The sequence below is a fragment of the Marmota monax genome, unplaced genomic scaffold (genome assembly GCF_021218885.2).
Source record: "Marmota monax isolate L192 unplaced genomic scaffold, Marmota_monax_Labrador192_F-V1.1 WCK01_AAM20220418_F8-fsc00002, whole genome shotgun sequence".
Classification (NCBI taxonomy): Eukaryota; Metazoa; Chordata; class Mammalia; order Rodentia; family Sciuridae; genus Marmota; species Marmota monax.
In genome coordinates, this window is record NW_026693571.1 from 17918228 (window position 1) to 17943413 (window position 25186).

The window sequence follows — 25186 nt, forward strand, 5'->3', positions numbered from 1 at the left end:
GAGGTGATAAAACACAATGGACGGACACTGTGAGATACTGATATAAATTTGATATTTACTCCTCAGTGCAGAAAAGAGTGATCAAGATCCTCTATACAGTGGTGGACGCTACTGACCAGATGTGACTGCCAATAAGCTGTACTATGGGGTCTGTCCTTGATAAAACAGAAATTTCTGCTGAACATGAGGGGACCCAGGTAAAGATCTGAAGATGCTTCTGTGATGTCCCACCACCTTCAGCAAAGCTCAACCATCCTCCTAACAGCAATATCAATAAGGATTAGAGATATGCAGACCTCATCGATGGTCAGTTACTTTTCTTTGAGGGTCTAAAGACACTATTTCCAGAGCTCTGTCCTTTGGGAATGAAAAAATAGTTCTCCAGATCCAAGCAGGGAAATAGGTACTGATTTCATACTATGGCAACAAACTTCAGGGAACTATCAGGCATTCATATGGGTTCTATGAAGATGCTATCATGGGGCTAAATCTGCCAAACTAGTTCTCATGTCTGTGAATTGGACAAGAACTTGAAGCCCATCAGATCCATGCAGTTACTGGGGGATGACAACACCCATGTCAGCTGTGGTTGCTCAGGGCAAGGGTCAAACAAGAAGTGAAGGTGAGCAGGCAGGCCACTATCCCAAGGAATGGCTTCCTCATCTATCCATTTCTCTGCATCACTCCCCTGCACAGGTCACACGGACTACTTCTGTAGGCATCTTAAGTTTATCTGCAGATGGGGACCAATGGTTCCATTTTATTTTTAGTCCTTTCATCTTCTACTCCCATTCTTTTTATAGAATCTAGTTAAAATAGCACCTTTGGGGCTGGGGAATGGGGGAAATGTTGATCCAAGTGTACAAAGTTTGAATTGTGCAGGAAGAATAAATTCTGGAGATCTAGGTGGTTGACTATCGTTAACAAGACCATATTGTATACTTAAGATTTGCTAAGAGAATGGATATTAAATGTTCTCACCACCAAAGGGGGAGAAACTTTGTGAGGTTATATTAATATACATTAGCTTGATTAGGGTAATAATTTCACAATACATACATATATCAAAATATCACAATTGAATACAAAAATGTTCACCATCATTAGCAATTGAGGAAATGCACTACACAGATTTTATGTCATACCATTTAGGATGGCAGTCTTCAAGAATACAAACAATAATAAATGGTGGAGAGGACGTGGAGAAAAAAGAACACTTTTACACTGTTGCTGGGATCGTAAATTAGTACAACCTCTATGGAAATTGATTTGGAGGTTCTTCAAAGGTTCTAAGCATGGAACCACTATATGACCCAGATTTATTAATCCTCAGTGTTAACCCTAAAGAATTAAAGTCATCATACTATGCATACCTGTATTTATAGCAGCACAATTCACAATAACCAAACTATGGATTTAGTCTAGGTGTCCATCAATGGATGAATGAATAAAGAAAATATGGAATATATACACAATTGCATTTTATTTAGCCTTAAAATGAAATTATAACATTTGCAGGAAAATGGATGGAATTTGAGACTATTATGTTAAGTGAAATAAGTCAAACTCAGAAGGTCAAGGGTTATATGGTTTCTCTCATATGTGGAAATTAGCAAGGAAAAGGGAAAAGAAATGATGTGTGGGGGCATGGATCTTACAAAAATCAAAGGGAGATCAATAGAGGAAAGGGACCGGGGAGTAGGAGGATGGGGGGTAGGGAGGAAGTGTTGGGGAATGAAATTGGCCAATTATATTATTATATTTGTGCACATATGAATATGTAACAACAAAGCCCACCATTCTATACGACTATAATGCGCCGGTAAAAATGTGGAAAGAAAAAAAATCACAGTTGACATCTTAAATATGTACTATTTGTATTTATCAGTTACACTCTCAAGAAAACTGGAGGGAAAAAAATCAGACTCCAAAAATGAGATGCATAAAACAATTTGCCGAACTGTATATAAACAATGATTTCAAATGTGTTATAGAAAGCACTTTTTAATATTCATAAAATATGTCTGGACAGAGACACTGGCTATCACAAGGAAGAGGGGTGAGAGGTCAGAAGAGCAGCAGGGTGTAGGAGGCAAACACTGGCTTTACAGTGGTTGGAAGACCTAGTCTGAGTTCCAGGTGGAATCCCCCAGGTGACAAGATGCCTATGGGAGGCTCATGCTTGAATACAATTTAAGACGCTATGATCTTTATTTGTTAAAGGTTGTGGTTTAGTTACAGGTCACAGACACTCATAAGAAAATAAATTATTAGTCCTTTATGAAACTCTTTTACACACCAGGTATCTATAATCAGTTTTCAGAATATACTTTCTATGGAAGAATATAGCACATCTTCCAGGCAACTCGTGTATTTCTCTTGTTTGGTTGATGAGCTCAACTGTTTGGTACATTTCTCTTGACCCCTTGGCCATACTGCCCTGCTGATTTTTCTGTAAACTCTTACACTGCTCTCTGGGCAAAGAGGGCTTGTATGGTTGGCGTCTTGTTACTACCCAACAAAAAATGATCTAAGTCATTCAGTGACTGGTCACAGTAGAGAGCAGAATCAATGCATCTTTGTCATATTGGGCTTGCCAAGCAGAGCCTTTTGGCATGACTAATGTAATGACCAGTGAGAAAGGGTCCAGATCACATTATTCACTCCACACCCCCGACTACCTTTCTTCTTCTCTTCCAACTGTTTTTTCCATGACCGTACTGCAGTCTCTGCTGAAATTTAAGAAAGACTTAAAATCAAGGACACCTGTTGTAGTTGGAAACGACTGTGTTGTCTGTGTTATAGTGGCCATTGAGCCCGACAGCTGCACAAACGAAGGCCAGTCAGGGTTCGCTTCAACAGAAGTGTCTTTTCTGCTTGGATGAAAAATGCCCACAGAACCATATATTCTGAGCTATTTCTGTGGGATCATTTGTTTTTGCAGAAAGAACATTTTCTTATCACACACCACACACACACACCCCCACACACCCACACATGATAGGACTAGCAATTAATTTAAAAAATCAAAGTGGAAGGTCATAAAATAGTGTTTATATTAAAGTATTTTATTTGTCTTAAAACATAGAAGTCTGTTTGTTTTCCATCCATGTAGACCAAAGCTTGATTTGTATGTGAACACACCATTTGGGGTTCTGTCATTGCCTCTTTTGTGTGTCTGGCACTTCTAATAGATCATATACAATTTCCAGGTTGGGGTTCTCCAGGATGGTTATGAAACAATCTGAGAGTAACTTCCATTTATATATTTACAATCTTTCCTCAAAGAGAGAACTCACCCATATGTAATTCTAGGGCAATATTTTATTTAGTGCCTTGTTTCCTGATATAAATACTCCTTAGTATTAATGCAAAAAAGAACCCTCTTTTCACTATATTTCATTGACTTATATAATGTGCAATTAATTAAATACCTACAACTAACATAACAAAAGGCAACTGGCATTGACTGGCTTGGGAATAAGTCCCACTGATCTCTGGGAGGAGGAAGCTGGAGACAAGAGTCTATGAGAGCAGCACCCAATAGCTCTGGAGTGTTTCTGTTGCCACATCTTATTTACTTCCAGGAGGTGATGTGCATAGGTTGACTCATTGAATGTTTGCTGTTGATACATCTCTTTTCGGGGTTTTCAATGCATTTGAAACAGCATAACCCTTGATTTATCTTACACTGAAGAACAGGATCTACACCAAAGTGGAGGTGTTTGAGAAAAACTGTGTTCATCCCCTCTATTTCCTTGAGGTGGCTCTTGAAAAACATCTAGAACTCCTACGCCATGTAAAGCACCATCTACAACCCATGGAAGAGTCTAGTGCTCTTATATTAAAATGATAAACTGATATCTAAAGATACTGCTCCTGAGCTTAAATTTTTCTCTGCTACATTTTCCATCTTGTATTTCCCACATGACTTGTGGCTGCCTCTCACTGGGTCTTGTCATCTGGTTATCTCTGGTTGGCACCCAGAGGCACTTACCAATGCTCATCTCTTGGGCATCATCCCTGGCACCTGCCTGGAGGTTGGGAAGAAATGCAGCAGCACAGCTTGGCATGACCCTCACTCTATACATCTATCTCACTGAATCTGCTGCCAGCAATGAACCCATGTGAACCAGATGTATGTATGTGTGTGGGGGGGTGTCAGGCATGACTTTTTCTTTCTTACTTTTCTTAAGACTTACTTTTCAACACTTTGTGGGTGTAAGATGTATTTTCATTGCTAAAATTTCTACTCCCTGATTCTGCTTTCAGATACTCCCAGGGGAGGTAGTGTCTAAGCTGGGCTTGGTCAGGAAAAGCGGGTAGCAAGGTCAAGGGGTATTGTAGGCACATACAGTATCAAGTGTAAAGGCCTGGCTGGAGCAGGCATGATGTTACAGAAGCAAAAGAACAGGGGCCAGAGTCATGAAGGGTCTTCTAGCCAAGCTGAGGAGTTTGGATGCTGTCCTGAGGCAGTGGAAAGTTATTAAGGGCTTGAAACAGTGGAATGATATGACCAGGTTGTGATTTAGATGGGTCACCTTGTCAACGCTAAGAAATGGATGAGAGGTGGGGATTAAAGGCAAGGAGACCAGATAGGAGGCTGTTAGCATAATTTAGGGAGGAAATGATAGAGACCTGAACTAAGGCAGTGACAATTTGGATACAGGAGAGGAGCTAGATTTCAAAGTATTAAGCCTGCTTGTACTTAGAACCCTTTCCAGAGCTAACTGACTACAAGATTAAAGTGGTCTTCCCAAATTCGAAAGAGAGTATAGGTTTTACATATGATCAAGCTTCAGATTCAGTTTCAAGGGATATTCCAGAGCTCCTCATTTTTTTTCTATCAGGGCTGCCATGTATTGCCGCATAGGCTATATGCCGGAAAATTCCAGGCTATGCTATGAATATAGATTAGAATGTGTTTGGAGCCTCTTTGAGTTGTATAAGGCTACAACCATTCTCCCTATGGTTGGGACAAACAAAAATTTCTGGTGATAGTTTATGTAACTTCTTCAGAAATGTTGGGTATATAAGCCCTTAGAATCCACTGTAAGATTGAAGTAGTTCTTGCTCCATGCAGGCACTAATAGGGATAGGAAATGAGGTCAGGTGGCAAGGGGTTCGATGGCAGCTGGGGAAGACCCACAAGGAGGTTGTGCATTAAAGCAGACTGAAGCAGAACCTCCTTCATTGTGCTGTAGCTTGGAAGACCAGAAATTAGTCCCACCAGAAACACCTCGCCAAGGTACCCAACACAGGGGTTCAGGTTACGGACTGCAGAGGAACCTGGAAGAGCCTCTAGAGTGGCCAGCCCCTCAATAATCTGCACCCACAAACCAAGATGTATTTGCCTTCATTCTGTGTTCAGAAAGGCTGAGATGCAGGCATGTTCCTTGACTTCACATCATCTAGTAAAGATGGCTCGTCTTCTAGAAGTAGACCCTGTCTTCACTCTGAAATACATGAAGTTAATGAATATGTGAATCTGCCCTTCACTTTACACAGTAGATATGTTTCTGAGAAGTTGTGGGATACAAACAAATGAAATTTTATTTTTAAATACTTTTCATCATTATGATATTCTAAAACTGAGCAACAATAGTAGTTTACAAAAAAAAAATCCAATTATTATATGCTTGATGGAATCCAGTATAATGTAGCATTTTGATACAAAGGAAAAGTAGCAAGTAAAAGTATCAAGTAGATCCTAATATTAGTGCCAAGTATATATATGTTCATGGCACAGGGTAGGTACTTGTCTCATTTCCTCCTAAAAAGTATGTGTAGTAGGTGTTGTTATCTTTGTTTTATAGAAAACAACATAGAAGCTTAAAAGTTTATTGGACTTAAGTGCTCAAGGTACTAATAAATAGTGTGACAGGATATTAATTGAGATGTTTTGATTTTTTCCAACACATGACAGTTATTTGCAAAAACATTGTTCTGCATAATTCTGACTTAAAGGATTTTCCTTGTGAAGAAGAAAACCATATCCTAATTTATATTTTGTGAGTAAAAAAAAAAGTCAAGAGAGATTTTCCTAAAGCGGGATTCTCATTTGACAAATGTTTGAAACACTAGTTTCTGCTTATTTTGAAGATGGAATGATTTAACACATGCAGCATAAACATATAGCTAAGAGCCACAAAAAGCAGAAATGATTTAAAAAAATCAAACCACAAGAATTCCACAAAATTTTGTCTTCCTTTTTTGTCTTATTGTTATTGCTTCTCTCACATTTAGCTAACATCATATAATATCTATTTCTTTTTTCTGTTTCCAGACTGAAAAGTTTGTTTTCTAAAGTTGTTACTCTAATTTGTTTGGTTTACGTGAAAAACTAATTAAGTAGAAATTGGCAGAAGCAGAACAAATAACCTCTAAAACATAACAAATTTTGCAAATGATATAGGGAGTCATGATGTACTGGGGTTATGAGCTTTTTTCTATGCAAAAACTAAAGCAAGCCAGGCGAGGTGGTGCATGCCTGTAATCCCAGTGGCTCAGGAGGCTGAAGCAGGAGGATCATGAGTTCAAAGCCACCTTCAGCAACTGTGAGACGCTAAGCAACTCAGTGAGACCCTGTCTCTAAATAAAATATAAAATACAGTTGGGGATGTGGTTCTGTGGTTGAGTGCCCCTGAGTTCAATTCCCAGCCCCTCTCCCCCATAAAAAAAAACAAAAAAATAAAGCAGTATACCCAACAGTTGGGGAAAGCTGGTTTCAGACCATACACAAAAGCATCAACTCTGTCCCTCTGCAGTTGCTCGGATGGCCCTGTCTCTCCTATCTGCATGAGGACCTCTTGGGTTAAAGTCAACTCATATCATCACATTCTCCCATGGTGATCCCCATGGGTTCCACTGGAGATCAAGTTCCTTGGTTCCCATCCTAAATCATTGCTGAGCTTTGCACACCTGATGTGCTTTCTCTCCTGGTCTTTTTTTAGGGGAGAGAGAACAGAAGCTCAAGGATCAGGTGTTGGCTTCAGAAAAGAGATTTCATTTCCATCAGAATCAAAGATGAGCATAAACCAAAAATAAGGATAGTACTTTTACCAGAATATGGTATATAAATCATGATGAGAGTCAGGAGATGGTGTGAGAGCACAAAGGGAGAATGTGTATGTGCAGAGGAAAAGTTTTCTTTCAGAAAATCAAACAGAACACGTCTTCCTAATTGCACCAGCAGACACTGCTCAGGAGAATTTGTATAAAGCAATGCACCGTCTTAATCTGAGCCACCTGTTGTTCTTTAGTTGGTGAAAGTGTCACTTGGTGGATTCAGGGCAGTGGATCTCAGCAACCTGGTCTCAGGTGGCATTTTCCAAGAACTGCAGAGATCTCAGCCTTATCTTTGGTTAAATTTTGTTCACTTTCATTCAATCTGCCCCAAGTCAGAGGTCTTTTTCTTGCAGTTTATGTATCTAAAAGACTAAGCAGGAACTGAATGAATATCAAATAATAAAATAAAAAATGAATTTCCAGATAGTTCTAGTTGATGAAATGAGGTCCAATAAGATGTAAATATATACATGCATGCATGAGATTTTGGTGGAGGTGGCAATGTACTTCCCAGCAAGCAAACTGCAAATTCACAATGGTGTTTATTGAAGCATGCTATATTTAGAAAAGGCGAGTCTAATGGAGCTTGGCTTTGAGAGCTGTTTGATCCTCCCTTTCATCGCTATGTGGAGGGAGGGCTCTGGCGAGCCCTCCACAGGGAGAAATCACCACCAGAGCTTCCACCGCACGAACCTCCACTCCTGTGACCAAACATGGCCTTGCCACTTCAGGAAGGTTTGCATAAAAGGGATTGATTTTCATTTGATTCTGCAAATGGACTCACTGAGCTAGCCTGGCAGATAGAAAGAGAAAAAGAAGAGGAAAATTCTAAGGCAGCTCTGGCCAGCTTCCAGAGGCTTCAGGCTGATGGCACAACTGGATTAATCTGCTTCTTTAAACCTGAAGACACACTGAAGGTTCAAGGCCAGAAACTCAGGGCTTATGTTCTGAACCTTTTCCTGGTAAAAAACAACACAACAGAACACAACAAAACAAAACACACACACACACAAAAAAAAAACAAACAAAAAACCCAACAACAAAACTCCCTCAAGCCATTATGCTTAAATTCTTCTGCATTAATTTTTTTTAAATTGCAGAAATGATGATCCTTTAGCTTTACTTAAAAAACATTTAAAAATTATAAAAGCACATAAACTAAACTTGACCTAAAATCATTGTTATTTATTTGCTAATTGTTTACCATAGGCTCATATGAATCTGTTTAGTTATAAGGATAAAGATCAATAAAACATATTCACTAGACTCTGGGTCCTCATAGTGTAGCAGGAAAATCACAAATTTATGACTATATGAAGATGTACATTCTAATTTTCATACAGTGCAGTGAATATTGTAAAATATACCTGTAACAGGTATAGGAAAGATGTGAAAATAAGAAGTAGCAACTAGTTTGGCATAGGATGGGGTAGAAGTTGGTTAAGGCTTCGTATGGGTATTAACATCTAAGTTGGGCTTTAAAGAGAACTAGTCAATAAAATTTGCAATTCAGACTAGTGGTCCTATGTTGTACAGACAGACCAACTGTATTTCTAATGGATTGGCAAGGAAGTGAGAATTCGAGGGGTCAATGTTTACACCTAGGTTTTCCACCTGAAAGTCTGTAAGGATAAGATGAAACAGGTTTTGGGATAAGGTAGAGTTCAAACTGAGATACCCCAGTAGAGACATGAATCTGAGTTCACAAGACAGGCTAGGATGGAAATATTCACTCAAAATCATTGGTATATAAATCATGCTGAGAGTCAGGAGACGGTGTGAGAGCACAAAGGGAGCATGTGTATGTGGAGAGGAAAAGTAGACCAGAGACCGAGAAGAAAGGAACAAGTTCAAGAGGCTGAGAAGGAGCAATTATTGACGCAGGAGGAGCATCCACTGACGTTTCCTGGAAGCCAACCAACGATAGCTACAGGAACAGATGAGAGAATGGTCAGCCATGTCAAATGCTACTGAAAAAAGCAGAGAAATGACCTTTGTGTTTAACAACGTGCCCCTTGTTGTTAAATCTAAGGGCTCATTAACAACTCTCATAGGAGCACTGATATCACAGGTGGAGGGGTGAGGGTAAAGCTTAATAGAGGTAAATCACTCACAGTCCCTGGGGTACAGCCATGTTCCCTATCTAGTCTCTCCCTGGTCCTCATCTGGTCCTCCTAGTTACTACCTTGCTGGGTTGTCATTTCTCTCTTCATTTCAAGTTGGGCCTTGATGTCCTTTAAATAATGACATTTTTTGCAACAAATCCCTCAAATATAAAGTTTTGTCAATTCTCTCTGACTCTGTCTGTATCTTCATGGTTCATTTCTACTGAGTTTATCCTGGCTTTAGAGGGCACCAGACACAAGTGTCAAAGAATGTACCATACCAGATCAGACTGTTTGCACAGCTAACCCAGAAAATATACCCTATCAGATATCTTTCTTCCCTTCAGCCTAATCTGTTTAATTATTCCTGAGACATATTTACCAACATGATGGTAACAATGGGATCTACCCTTCCAAGTGACGGGGACCTTTTCTGTCTTGAGCTGGCCATAGCACCAGGATTCTCTTAGTGGTCAGATGGCTTCCATGAAGAGTTCTATTTCCCTACTAGTCTGCCTTCCTCTGAATTCCTTTGAAGCTATATGCCCCCATCTATTCCAAAAATCATTCCATATAAAAACTTCCACTAAGTTTTTGTTACAAGAACAGCTCTAATCTTAATCTTAATTCAATTTGCATCACTATATGCAAAATTATGCTAAAGCTAGGAATACATGGATGATCAGTAGGGTCCAAGAAATGTTTATCATACAAAGGAACATAATATACAGTATTCTTTAGGAGATCATGCTGGCCCTTATATTTGTTATGGCTCTTTTCAAATCCAAGATGGGGCTATCTGTATTGACAGCATGATATTGGTAGGTCCGAGGATCCACTTATCCTTGAAGAATAAGGGAATGGGAGAAATAAGAAAGTTGTTGAAAAAAAATGACTGCTAAAGGATACTATCCAGGGAAAAAATTTAAACTAATTTATTTTTGTCTAAATTCTTTAGTCAAAATAGTTTATGAAGGCTTCCTGAAAATAAACACAATAGTACCTTAGAAAGGCTATAGAGAAGGTTTAAATATCCTTGTTTTTAACTTGCAGGTAATTTTATTTAACTTTCTATCACTATAACAAAATACCTGAGGTAATCAACCTACAAAGAGAAAAGAAATATTTTGGTTCACAGGTTGAGGTTTTAGTCGATGATGGCTTGACTCTGTTGCTTTGGCTTTGTGGTAACACATCATGGTGGGGTTATATGGTAGAGCAAAACTGCTCATCTCATGGCTGGAACTGAAGGAGAGAAAGAAAAGAAAAGAAATGGGTCTCACAATGTTCTTCAGAAGCCCAACCTCAATGACTCAAAGAATTCCTACTAGTCTCTACCTCTTAAAGTTTTCACTAGCTCACACTAGTGGCAAGCTGAGACCAAACTGTTACCCCACGGACCTCCAGGGGACACTCTGCGTTTATGAATCATGGTGGTATGTTGGTGCCCTGTGCTTTCTTCTTGCATATGCACAATTACATCTATAATAATCATTTAATTTTGCAACAAATCACATTTTCTAGCTTTTCTGCCATTTTCTATAGCCCATGAAAAGCAGGTATACTGTAGGAATTTCCATGATAGGAATACATACTGTTGAGTCAACTGAGGCACAATTTCAGCAATTTAAGTTTGGTCATTCATGTTCATACTGATTACTCTTTTGCAGACAAGTGGCCTGATATTAAAGAGATAATGAAAATTATCAACTATTCAACTCTTTCTAGAGATGTTCCAATATATTTTGGCCAAGTATCTATAAACCTTATAAGTTAAATCTTCCTAGTAGGATTAATTTAAAACGCTACATAGAGTTTACTTTTTAAGGATGACCGGACTATATTTTAATCTCATGGTTAAACATGATTTTGAGTTTTCGTCCTCCATAGAATTTGACAAGTGAGGAAAGAAGACATCTTTATCACTGGTAGTGACAAATCTTTGTGACCTTGTGCCTCTCTTGTTCTCAGTTTTATCATTTTTAAAGTGGATTGAACTAAATGACCTATAGAATCCTTGTTCCTACAGATTTCTCCTCATTTCCAGGCAGGAAAACTACAACCCCATATCTTTTCTCCCCAAAGACTACATAAGATAAAAGTCTTGGTGGAACTGTTTTTGTTTCTAAATAAATACCTGCCATTAGAAGTAAACTCTACCAAGCTTCTGATATCTCTTGGGAGTATCTTGAGTGACTAAGTTATAAAAATATCACTAGAAGGTTCCAAAAGGGACCTAAACTCCTTCCCAGGATGCCTGTTGGCACAAGACCAAGAATAGAAGCAGTAACAGCTAACAACAGTGGAGAGCTCACTGTGTGCTGGGCACTGTTTTAAGTCATTCACAGGTATTACTTCCTTTAATCTTCATCAGATCCCGGTAGCTATCATTTCCCCCATTTTACAGGGTTACTTCATGTCTCATGCAGAAGTTTCTACGTTGTCCACTACCGGATACAGGGGAGATCATGCTTAATCTCTCCACAGTGCCATTGCCTGAGCAACCAAGTAATCAGCATTGTCTTCATCATGCCGGTTGCAGTAAAGGCTGGAAAAAAACCACAGCTCTGCAAACTGAGAAGATATATCTATCCACAGCAAACAGTTATGTGTGTATCAAGCGGTATAAACACTTAACTCAGGAGCTGGAAAACTCGGTACTTTCCTGCCCTTCTCTTCCACTACACGTGCAGATATGCACAGAAATAGGAGTTCACTTTCAGCCATTTTACATAAATTTAATTTGGTTGCATACCACAAAATAAGGGATGGAAAATACATTTAATTGATTTTAAAAACACTTGATGACCACACCAAAAGCCAACTGATTCCAAATGGACTTATTTCAAACACAGAGCAGGAAGGAAGGCCACACAAGAAAAGTGAGAGGCCAAAAGACTTATCTAACCCCTGAAGCCGAGTCATCTTGAGTTCAAGTGCATTTGATTTATGTAAATTCAACCACTGGGGTGGGAAACACAACCTTGTAAAATGTTGTTTTGCAAAGTGTTCTTTACTGAATAAATGTGCACTTATGTATTATATACCATATATAATTATGTGCAGTCACATATTATATTATACAGAATTGTATACTCAAAACTCTGAAATCAGACCTATGGGAAACTTGAGGGGTTTCCAAAAGCAATTTTGGCCTTTCTTGCTTTTTACTTTAAGTTGTGTCTCAGAAGTCCAACCAGTGAGCAGCCTGTGGCCCCACCATGAATTAAAATGACCCTTTGGGGAGTGAGAAGGCACAATGGAGGTATGTCTCCTGGTCTCAACACTAATACAAGTGTGATTGTTAAGGAAGTGGGCTCTCTCCCTATCTAATCCTAGAATTCACTAGGAATAGAGAAGGAGGAGAAGGGGAGAGCAGCTTAGGAGTGTTTTGATTGAACTGTTTGGCCTTATACAGTGTTGTGCTGAGGTTGTTTTAGTCACACTAAGACAACAGAGAGACTACTGGGCAAGAAGACCTTTCAGCTAGGGAACATATTCCAAAGAGTTTGTGAACTATCATATCAAAAGTGTGTTGTGTTGAGTTAGCATGGAGAAAAATGGTTTTCTTGTCCATGAGTTTGCTTCCCTAGCTGCTGAGGACACACAGAGATAGCCAGGACAATCTTCTGCACCTATTTCTATTTTTAGAGCCTGTGTGGATGATAAATATACAGAGACCAGCTTGTGTCTTATGGAAGGGAGCATATGCTTATGGGGACTAAAATAGTAGCACATTAAAATCAGGCAGGTGTTTGACTGGGGAATGCAAAACCACCTTCTCAAAAGAGTCTCTGGAGGTTTTTATTTAAATGCTTTCAGCAAAATAAACTGTTACTAGGAAAACATGTTGTCATAAATACAAGAAGGGTCTGCTGGCCTGAAATGTATCTGGCTGATTTCTCCTTCCTTTGTAATCCCACTAAGCCTCGATGCTCAGCAGCGACAGTCAGATCTCCTTGCATCCTTGGTCACCCGGGGTTGCTGGCAGGATAAGGTCAGAGTTCTCAGCTCAAAGTAAAGCATCTTTCTTGACTAACAACTTCTAATCTTTGAAAGACTATTCATTCAACGATCCCTTTTTGACCTGGGAGGCTTGTGCCTGATATATATATATAACCTGAAGGAAAATAGCATACTCTGAAGAGGCCCATTCTGAGTTTGACTTGTTAACCATTGAGTTGAATTATAAAACAAAAGTAATTATTTAGGATTTATGAATTCTGAATTTGTACTATTTGATAACAATGTATTTAGAATTTGCTTTATTTTAAGTAGTATTTTGCTAGGTAAATTTAGAAGTTAAACAAGATAATAAGGTAATTTTTGCTAACTTTTGAATATTAAGTGTTTCTAAGGACTTCAAATGTGACTATAAATAATGTCTTAATAACACTTGTAGATCTTAATGCTTTGATGAATTATTTATACATCATTCTTAGATATTCCATTAAAGAGGACTCTCCCTAAATAATTTTGCTAGCTTTTCTCCAGTTATCCAAAAGTAATAAACTATTTAATTATTGATTCAATAATGGAGGCAAAAGAGCATTTTCTGAGTTCCTACTGGTTAGTTATTTGAGAGGTAACAAAGATGTATTGTGTACCTACTGTATGCCCGGCCCTTCTTAGGCACTGGGGAAAATATTAGTAAACAAAAGAGGCAAAACATGAAAGAAAGAAAGGTAGAAAGAAAGAACAAAAATTCTGCTTTTGTGAAGCTAATATTGTCCTAGATGTTGAAATGAAAGCAACTGACAAGTCAGACATGATCCCTGCCTGCAATGAGTTTAAATTCTGATGAGAAAGATGGGCAATGAACCAGAACAAGAGTTTTTATAATTGGTGAACAGTGTAATGCATAAGATGATGGGATATGACAAGGTCATTCTGAGTCCCACTTTAGAGATACAGTGGAAAGGGAAGACCCCACGTGGAAGTGATGATTAAAACTTGAAGATAAGGAGTTGGATATTTAATAAACATAAAATTATAAATAACATAGAAAATCTTATGGAACACTAAACACCAAAATTGTATATGTGGGAAGATAAGACTGAACAAAGGGATGGTTATACTCTTAAATTCTCATTCAGTAGCTCAGAGTTGTTTGGATTGTTTCCGCAAATGTTTTTGTCTTATAATAGAAAAAAAATTTTATTTTCATGTTCTTATTCTGTATGACAGAAACGTTCAGATTGTTTTCTCAAAAGTTGCTTTAATTTGCATCTTAGGTCTTGAGTGTTGAGCAGATTTGAAGGTGTGATTTGAAGCAAGGGAAGAAATGAGATGTTCAAAGGAATATTCAAAGGAAATAGAATATTGAAAAATAAAATATTGAGTCAATTTTTGGAGGTCCATATTTGAAATTGTGGATGTCTAAAATCAGAAATTTGGGGAAAATAAACATTTTTCAAAGCAGATGAAGACAGAAACAAGATTTTAGGACCCAAGTTATAATATCAAGAATAAAAGGGAAAAAAGAATGCTTGTTAAGAATCATAGCAATAAGTCATCCACATGATTCTGTGGTCAGGCAGCTGAGTTGGCTGGTTAATTAAATTCTGTTTCAATGCCAAGTTAGAAAAATTGACTGTAATTTGCTAAAACCTAATAAGGCATCTTCTCTGTGCTACTTTCCCAGACTTGGAAGGGACCTTTGGCAAGTCTGGTTCCTACATCATGCAGGTTAGGATAACAGAGATCATGGGCAAGATGGACCAAGAGAGTTAGATTATTTTAAGTACGATGTAGAGAAAGATTTGTTTGCTTGTTGATGTTCCACCTTGAGGCTGGACTGGAAAGGATCATTTTCCTTTATCCAGTAAGATCTGAAACATTAAAACCTTCACAGCTCCCTTAGGAGAAACCCAATGGAAACTATGGCCCGAGATAACAAGTCAGGGCCAGAAGGAAAGAGAGAAAGAGTAGGGGTAGGGAAAAGACAACAAACTGCCAAAGAGACCATTCAAAAAGCAGAAGGAGGAGGAGGAAGACCAGAGAAGAAAATAGAGCATCCTGGCTCAAGGGGAAAAGTCAAACCTATTTTGTGCTACCTGAGGCCTGTGTGTGCAGGCTTAAGTGTTAGTAAGATTTTATTTCTGGTGGTGAACTGTTCCTCTCTGTCCTTCCAAGTTTTAAGGGCATGGCTAAGGGGTTGCATCTACGGTGTGAATGTGACTCTACAATAAGGTGCTTTTCTCTTTGCACAAGAAGACGATGCTACTTATTCATCCTCACGGTACATGCTGTTTTTCTATTCACAGGGATAGTCTTATACGAATCCTGCCACTCCGTTTCTTTGGACTCCATGGAGACCAGCTGGTGCTGAGTACAGGCAGCTGGTTGTGGTGGTAGCCAGCAGTGGGCTTGGCCCTGTGACCTCCACCTCATAGACTGAATGCTCAACCACCAACTGAGCGTGGGCTTGGGTTGCTCAGAGCTGGGATGCAATCAGGGCTCCAACACTTACTATTAATTGTAAAGGTCATATAGGACACATGTCTTCACTCATCCTCAATTATTTTATGCATAAAATGGGAATAATAATTGCTCTTTCATGGTATGATTGAGAGGACTGATAAGCAAAACATGGAAAACATTTACCTCAAAAACTAAATAATACTCTTTCTCACCCTCAGCAACAAAAGGTAACATGGTGCCTTTCCTTCAAATGTTATTTCTACCTGGGCCAGAGAGAAACAGCTGTCCACAGGGCATTAAGCACTGGCCAGAAGAAAAGCCTTCTTCCTCCTGGAGCGATGGTACACACCTGTAATACCAATAACTCGAGAGGCTGAGGCAGGGGGATTGAGAGTTCAAGGCCAGTTAGGACAATGTAAGTGAGACCCTGTCTCAAAAAAAAAAAAAAGAAAAAAAAAAGGAAAGAAAAACCTCTTTTATACCATTGTGCATAAATAAGGCAATTAAAGAATACCTCTCACTCATCCCAGGGAATCTGAGAATGTCTGTGTTTGGAAAGTCCTTTGTCTCCTTTCTGGTTTGCATTTAATCTCTCTCTTCATTTCCGGTCTTGGTCTACCTTCGATAAACTGTTCTTCTTTTTCGATGACATATTATTTATCCCATTATGCCACTGTCAGAGACCCTAAATATAATCATATCCTTTTCCTAACTGGCAGATGATCTGGCTTTCATTCTTCATTTCTTTAATCATGTTAAAGTTTTACATACAGTGATACATTTCAGAAGACTTTCAGGGAATACTGAGAAACTTTCTCTACAGAGACAAAAATAATGATGCTGAGTCACTTCCTTTGTTGCTCTTTGAATTCCCATATAAAGTTATCAACCAAGTATACCTTGCCTGGCTTAGTAAGTGGGCCCACTTACCCTGGGTTAATGCTGGTAACATTAGTCACTGTTAATTGCTCAAGAAGTGAGATCAGGTAGGCAATCACTGAGTTCATCTGTAAAAAAAAAATGACTCTAGTCACATTAAGGAATAAAAAGGCCATATGGCTACCAATGGACTGAAAGTTATTTCAGCAGAACTGAGAGCATCTATTTTCATTGTAACAAAAAAATCACCCAGAAAATGACTCTGAAAATGCCAGGAGGCAAGAAGTTTCGAGTTCTTGTTTTACCCTAAATTTGGTCACTGTTTTTCCATTTATGGACTTTTTTCTTTTAAGAGGTAGAGTCTGTCCTATTCCAAGTTTTTGAAGAAATTGTGGTTCGAATTAAAACTGATTTTTTGGAAATTGAATTTATTTGAAAAAGTTTTCCCTTTATTTTTTTCCTGTACTGCCATTCATTTAGATAAAACAGCAGAAAGAGAGCTACACAGATATCTTGAAGGTAAGTACCTATTTTAGAACAGCCTCTTGGAGAGGCTTGCTAGGACTGTGCTCTCTGAGGGAGCAAGACTCTGGAGGGAGATTTTTCAGAACTGGGGGTATTGAAGTTATGATTTAACCTGCATCTGGGACATCTGACCTTGCAATTTTGTAGTTTGCCAACTGCTGGGAGAAATTCTGCTGAAATCTGTTGTGTTGTCATGACAGACAGGGCCATATGGAAAGTGCTGGAAAAATTCCTCCCTAGACTATAATTGCTTTGATGGGCAGAAACTCTGCCTTCTATTCAACTATGGGGTATGTATGCTTCACAGTGTTTGAGGCCATCTTCAGGATCTATCAGCCAAGGCACGATCAACCTCAGAGCAAAAGAAAACACTCTGCTTGCCTGAAGAAGCCAACAATATTTTATTTCATTTTATTTATAGGATCATGTTACTTAATCCCTAAGTACTTAATATGTACACAGGTTGGTTATATGAAAAAAAAAACTCAAAACTGTTGCATGGTTTATTTGTGGTCATGCAGATAAAATTACCTATTGGATAAATTCCTTCTTCTAATTGATTATCTGGGTACCCTGTATAGTATGTGAGTGTAGAAGTCAGTAAGACTGTGTAGCTTAATAGTTAAGATTCAAGCTCTGCAACCAGATTGCCTGGATGTGAACGCTGCTCCATAATTTTTGAACCGTTCTGTGCCTTAGCTTTTCCATCTACAAAATCAGTGCAATAATTATATCTAACTCATCAGGTTCTTATGAGGTTAAATAATATACACATTTAAAAGGTGCTTCAAGTAGTTCCTGGCATGTAGTAAGCACTATTTAAGTCTTAGTTGTAATTATTATTATGACTAGTATTAGGAAACCAAGATTATTGTGCCATTTTTTCCTTTTCTTTTCTTCTGTCTTTGCCTAGAGTTCTGACTTTATATCCATACTCTTATTCCTGATATTTCCAGTCTTTCTTTGGGTAGTGTTTTTAATGGCAATGGTGTGGGCAGAGGGAGTTGTCGGGAGATGGCTATGAGTTCACATCCCAAGTGTGAGAAGGTGGATGCTTCAGTTGTTCGGGGCTCCCACTTCATACCTACCCACATGCCTATTCAGAGGAAAGAACATTTTTCCGTGTGGGGGTGGCATTCATATTGGAAGGGGCTGGCTGATGGTGTTATTTTTGTTCCCCACAAATGTGGATGTTTAAAATAGTGCTTTATTCAATCGGTGTAAGTGACACATAGACTATGTATAGTGGTGGAGTTGGGCCTGGCAGGTGATGAGGGCCAGATCTCACCAAAATCAAGATGTGGTTCTCTACCGGTAGTACCCAAGGAATTGCTCTGAGGATGGCCAGCACAGACCCCCACTTGGGTTTCCTGGCAAACTTGCCTGCACAACTACTGACTTGTTTGAAATGGATGTAGCTCAGAGGCAGTGAACTGGGATTTGGCTTTGTCTCCATGGGGCATGCCAGCGGGTCACATTTCCTCTCTGAACCTCCCTCCAAGCCGCACTGTACTGATGAAGGGTAAGCATATTCCTTGTTCTTTCGTGCTTTTTGACTCCGTGCCCTGCGGGCCTGGAATATAGCCAGCGAAACAGAATCAGTGAGTTTGCAGCCTGGGCTATATTTAATTGGGGCTTATTGTCTTGCCATGGTTTTACAAGTTTAGGGAACATTTTGAGATCGAGTAGATATTGTAGGGATTTGCAGTAGTGTCAGCTTTGGCCCTAGGTGCTCCTTTTTTCATGACTATAATTAAAATTTATTTAAGGCACTAAATTTCAGGTCTTTGAAAATCACCCTTTGGTACTTTGAGTCATCACAGCAAGGATTCTAGAAGGGATTCTTCCTATTTGGGAACAACAGGTTATGTTTCATAGAATGCCACTTCGGGGAAAGAGGGATGAAATATTATTTTCCTATGAAAAGTTTTTATTTCCAGAACTCTTCTGATTTGGTTTTCCAAAGAGAAAGGAAACACAAAGATTTTGAAGCAAATATAAAGCTACCATATGTATGAAGGAGATTTTGAAGTATTTCCAGAGTGTCCTCAATTGGTTTGAAGTGCAGTGTAAAAATCTGAATTTTGTTTCAGAACAAGGGGGAAAATCCATTTAATCAGAGGCTCGGGAGAGAAAGATGGCAGCGAGTAAAGAATAATTGCATACTTGCTAGACATCTCTATAATAGATTACATAGAACATTTGGTTGATTTGAATTGGAACCCTCATCCCTCCACCCCCAGCCTCTTTTCATCTCTACCCTCTTCCCCTCAAGTGTGGTTTTGATATGACTAAGGAATGGACACTAAAAATATTTCTGGAATGACGTGACCCTTTCTTGCCCCATCCAGGAAAGGGACAAGGCTTCACAAGAAACAGCACATGCTTTGCTTTCATTTCTGGGAGTCCAGGGGTCGACCTACAGATGCTGCTTCTTCCGTGGCTCATGGCATTCAGACCCCCAGCTGCCCACGGTGCCAGGCAGATAACTGGACAGGCCAGCTCAGCCACAAGTCACAGGCTGCAGTCTCGGCCAGAGCAGCAGCCCCCCAGCCACAGACCACCTCTGCCGCCCCATCCAGGAGCCTTCCCACTTCCCTCCGCCTTGCCTCAGCCTCGCCACAGGGGCTGAAGACCTGGGAGGTGGTGACAGCAGTGGCAGTGGTGCCTACAGTCTTGGGGCCAGTCCAGGCACGTGGGACCCTGCTTCAGGCAACACTGCGGCCCCTCCAGGACCAAAGAGGGACCCAAGACAGCCCGGGTGCTCACCACTGCCTCTTCCTGTCGCTGGAACCTGGGCAAGGACTCAGAATGGAAGCCGCCACTCCTGAGCCGAACTCGCAGGCCAGACTGGTGCAAGTACAGGATCCAGTGAGCAGAAAGCAAGACAGCCAGGAGCGCAGGCAGCAGCTGCGGCCACTTCCCAAGCCTTCAGCCTCCTCCCAGCGAGAAGCAAAATATGTGGAGATGTGCGCTTCAGCCGGAATCCAGAGGGCGAGTCCCCGGACAGTAAAACTTACACTGGAACACCGCTCGGGGGATCAGAAAGCCTCTAGGAGCCCAAAGGAGAGAGCCCAGGATGAGCCCACTAGTCCAGAGTGCAGGACTCCAATCCCCCAGAAGAACCCTGCTTCCTCGGAATGCTCCAGCTCCCAACTCTCCACTGATGAGGGTGGCAACTCCTCCTCCTCCTCCCCTGTGGACAAAGCAGAAGACCATGGCCTTTCCAAAATGGATGAATCTGCCACATCATCCGGGGCTCTGGCTACCTCCTCTTCATCCTTAGGCTTTGAGAGTGAGAGCGAAGTGAGTTGCCAACCCAAGGGAGGAGAAGTAGGGAAAAAAGCAAGAGGAGGAGAAGGGCAGGAAGGGGGAGGGAGGACAGGAGATGGAACAGAGTGCAGGGACATTATTGCCAAATCCCAGAGTAACAGGGATCCCCCCAAAAATGAAGAGGCTCACTACATCACCACCCATGAGATCCAGCTGAGTGAGGTGGAGCAGGACATGGATTTCGACGTGGGGCTGGCCTCCCGCTGGGATTTCGAGGACAACAACGTGATCTACTCGTTTGTGGATTATGCTTCCTTTGGTGGCAGCGACGAGACCCCAGGGGACGTCACCACCCCCACCGAAGAGGACGACGATAACAGCTGCTACCTCAGCACCACTCCTAGCACCAATGCCACCCGGACACCCAGCCCCACCAGTAGCGACCTGGTTCGCCTCAGTGCAGGCAGCAGTGGTCGTGACACCAGCAGCACGGAAGTGGGCAGTGTCCCCTCCGACAGTGACCCTACTCCCCCACCCACTGGGCCTGGCACTGCCACCCTGCCTGAGCCCTTGCTGGAGCTCCGGGAGGCAGCTTCAGGGGCAGCCTCCACCACCGCCAGCAGCTGTGGGAGTGCAGCAAGCCAGATCCTCCTATCAATCAAACCAACTTCCCGGGCTATAAATGAGCCTAGCAACGTGCGTGCAAAGCAAAACATTATTTATGCTGCCAAGCATGAAGGCGACATGAGCCTCCGAGTCTCTACAGCTGCTGAACAGAATTCAAGTTCACTGAAGCAAAACTCGGCTGCAGCCGTGGCTCAGGACCATGCAAAGAAATTCATTGCTGTCCCTGCTCGCCTGCAAACCAGGTGCGGGGCCATACGGGCAAAGGAGCTGGTGGACTACTCCAGCGGAGCCTCCAGTGCCGTGAGCGAACTGGACGATGCAGACAAAGAGGTGCGTAACCTGACCTCCCGGGCTTTCCGGAGCCTTGCTTACCCCTACTTTGAGGCTCTGAACATCAGCTCCCGTGAGTCCTCTACCACCCTCTCCGAAGTGGGCTTTGGACGCTGGTCAACCTTCCTGGACCTAAAATGTGGAGGTGTTGGAGCCAGGGTGGAACAGAGCCTTCTCAGGAGCAGCGCGGCCTCTGTGGCTGCAGGTCTGAGGAAGGGCAGTGGGGCCCGTGGTCCTGCAGACCAGCTTTACATCCAGTCCAAGAAGTCCCAGACCAAGGCCTTGGAATTTGTGGTCAGCAAAGTCGAGGGGGAAATCAAACATGTGGAGACACCCTTGTGTTTCCAGAAACAGATCCAAACGGGTTCTCGCGTCGTCACTCTTCTGGAACCCCTGAATTTACGCAGTGAGAGCAAAGCCAGCTCGGCCACTGGACCCTGCAGGGCCACCAAGGGCTCCAGCAAGGGACCTGGGTCGGTGTGCACAGATGATGGCTCAGAGACCTCTGAGAGCAACAAGCCTGCCCCCCGCGGTGAAGGCCCCCACAAGAAGTCCAAGTTTGCATCCAGCCTGCTCAAAAATGTCATTTCCAAGAAGATGCAACGGGAGCACGAGTTTAAAATGGAGAGGGGAGAAGTCACTGACACATCTCATCACAACCTCCCCGGCACCTCCAAGGAAGCAGAGGGGTCTTCTGGGGCTGAGAAACTGCGAGACAGGGTCTTGCAGCGGCAGAATTCCCGCCACTCAGAGGCGGGTTCCGAGTACACGGTGGTCAGTGTGTCTGACGCAGGTGGGGAGGGGTCTAAATCCCCAATTTTCAAAGCCAGTACTCCTCGAGAAGGCAACGCAGGTTCTGGCCGGAGTTTCACCGATGGACAAACTGAAGTGTGTGAAATTAAAAAGAGTGCCTCAGAGACTGTGAAAGGCATCTTTCTCCGCAGTCAGAACAGTGCTTTTCGGTCATGGAAGGAGAAAGGGGCCGAGAAGCGGGAAGAGAAAGCCCCCATTGGGAAGCTGAAGCTCCCCAAAGGCGGGGACTGGAGGGCGGATCTCGGGGAGATCTCTGCCAGCAAGTCCACCATCATGTCTCGTCTCTTTGTCCCCAACATCCAGCAGACGCCCAAGGACAAGCAGCCAGGGAAGCAGGCCACCAAGTACCCTGCTGCCCAGGCCACAACCACGGCAGTGATCAGACCCAAGGCTCCCGAAATCAAGATCCGGCTGGGGAGTGTCCAACAGCCAAGCTCGGACTTCAATATTGCCAAATTGCTCACACCCAAGCTGGCTGGAGGCAGCGCTTCTAACTTCTTTAAGACCATTGAGGACAACAGCAGGGCACAGCAGAAACTCTTCCGTGGGGACAATCTGGAAAAAGTGCCCCAGTTCCAGGTGAGAGATGTCAGAGACAAGTCCAAGGCTCAAGGGCCCCTCCACCAGGTGAGAGATGTCAGAAAACTAATCAAAGGATCAGGGGACAGCAGTGACAAAGGCAGCATTACTCCAGAGCAGGGACTGACAGGGTCCAAGCCCAGGCAGCTGGCTCCTGCAGCTGGTGGATCCAGATCCCTGTCTCCCATGGTAATTACGTGCCAGGCTGTAGTGAACCAGAGAGAAGACAGCATGGACCGGGAGCCCAGGGAAGGCATGGGCAAAGGGAACAGCAGCAGGATCTTGAACTCCTCCTCCCCAGAAGGGACTGTCTTGGTTCACAGGGCATCTGGCAGGCTGCCTGTGGCCACCATTGCCCCCAATAAACCTGAGCAGGGCTCATACCTGCCTGTGCTCAAAATTGTCTCCAAGGCTGCTGCTCAGAAGACCCCAGAGAAAACCAAGGAGGAGGACATTAAGGAGGAAGGTAAAACCCCAAAGCCAGCCCGAAATGCCCTGGAGAAGCTGACTGCTGCAGTGAGATCCATGGAAGAGCTGTACAGTTTCAACAGGAATGAGTGGAAACGGAAAAGTGATCCCTTGCCCATGATGACAGACAGTCATGTCTTGTCACTCATTGCTAGTGAGGAGAGGGAAGGGGTGGTGGGTCCTGAGGGAAACCCTGACAAGTTGGCCAAACGACTAGGTGAGGTGGAAGAACGAGGCACGGGAAACAAAGGTGCTGTGGTCCTGAGAGGGGCTCCCGTGGAACGTCTGCAGAGGAGAAACTCCAACCCCAGCACCGAGAGTGTGTCTGCCCGGGCAGCAGCCTTTGAGAACATGGCCAGGGAAAGGCCCCGATCCCTCTATATTCCCCCTGTCCACAAAGATGTGGAAAGAACCCAGCCTCTGCAGCCCCTCCCACCACTCCCCAGCAACCGGAACGTGTTCACAGTGAGTGCCAGTAGCACTCAGAAAACTGGGGGTGTCGCTGGCAAGTTCCCACAAGGGCCTTCTCCAGAGAGCTCTTCAGTGGTCAAGGGCATCAAATCACAGGGACTCCGGTCCCTCAAGATCTCTCCGGCCACCCAGGCACCACCCAATGAGGCGACCAACAGGAAAAGTGGCATCAATTTGGAGAAGAGCAATAGTGACTGTGAGAATTACCTGACTATCCCCCTTAAGGGAACCTCTGCTGCAGGAGAGTTACCTGGTAGACCTGGTGCTGCAAGAGAGGGGGCCCCCATCTCCTCAGCTGCCACTCTCTGTAGCTTACCCCCACTGAGTGCCCGAAGTCAGGTCTCCAGTAGCCCCAAGGGCTCTCAGGTCAGTGGAACCAGCCGGCCAGCTTGGCGTACCAAACCTGACAACCCCCGGGAGACAGCAGCTGCCCGCTCAGGGCCACAGAGCCCTGAGCATACACCTACTGCCATCTACCACCAGCAGCCACTGCCTTTTACCCTCCAGGGTGCCCAACCTCAAGTCCTCTGCTTCTCACCACCAGGCATGCCTGCCCCAGCTCCTGCAGGCCCAGCTGCTGTTCCTACAGACCCCTTCCAGCAGTCACCACCTCAGCAAACTCAGCGTAAGATGCTCCTGGATGTGACCACTGGCCAGTACTATCTGGTGGACACACCAGTACAGCCCATGACTCGGAGACTATTTGACCCTGAGACAGGGCAATATGTGGATGTGCCCATAACCTCCCAGCAGCAGGCTGTGACTCCCATGTCCCTCCCTGTGCCTCCCTTGGCCCTGAGTCCTGGGGCCTATGGACCCACCTACATGATCTACCCTGGGTTTCTGCCCACAATGCTGCCCACCAATGCTCTGCAGCCCACGCCAATTGCTCACCCTCCAGGGGGTGGTGAGCTCTCAATGGCGACCGAGCCTCACAACAAAGAGGCAGCTGCAACTTTCACAGAGGCCCCATACTTCATGGCCTCTGGTCAGTCTCCTGCCACCTCTTCCTCCTCAGCCCCAGCAGCCACATCCCAGCTGGTGGGAGCCAAGGGCTTCGCCCAGCTGCACGGCAAACCTGTCATCAGCATCACTTCGCAGCCCCTGGGACCGCGGATCATTGCTCCCCCTTCCTTTGATGGCACCACCATGAGCTTTGTGGTGGAACACAGATGACAAGAAGTCACCAGAAAGCAGATTGGAACAGCTGCTGGTGAGTGAATTTTACTTTGATAGTCAGGATTAAGAGAACAAGAACAATCCCGTTTCTTGGTGTTTGAAGTGGGAGATTTACAGCCAAAGAGATGGCCTCTAGAAATAGGCAGTTAAAACTAAATCCCATGTGATGTCTGAAGGAGCTCATTTGCTCTCCAAGTTCCTTCTCTCCCGACTCCTCTATCCCCTTTACCAGGCTTTCCCCTTCTACTTTTTCAAAATGCTTGAGTGTTTCTCCCCTCCCCACCCCCCATAAGAGGAAAGGGAACCTTCCATCTGTCCCTTCAGCCTTTGGTAGAACTTGGCAGGAAAAAGAAATGAAAATCCGGTCTGGATATTGTACAGCAAGCCCCACAATTTCTGACAGCACAGTGACAGACACTAACATTTCAGATCACTGGACACCTTTA

The 25186-nt window shown here is 43.0% G+C and overlaps 1 protein-coding gene across 1 annotated transcript; it reads left to right on the forward strand.

Moving 5' to 3' along the window:
- Positions 1–19375: 19375 nt before the first annotated feature.
- CUNH4orf54 (chromosome unknown C4orf54 homolog) lies at positions 19376–24752 on the forward strand. Its single transcript, XM_046459052.2, has one exon. The coding sequence runs from the start codon at positions 19383–19385 to the stop codon at positions 24735–24737; it is 5355 nt and encodes a 1784-aa protein (XP_046315008.1). The 5' UTR covers positions 19376–19382; the 3' UTR covers positions 24738–24752.
- The last annotated feature ends 434 nt before the right edge of the window (positions 24753–25186 follow it).

What these genes read in the sequence shown, in the direction of transcription:
- CUNH4orf54 (XM_046459052.2), top strand. Translation starts at nt 19,383, where the DNA reads ATGCTTTGCTTTCATTTCTGGGAGTCCAGGGGTCGACCTACAGATGCT.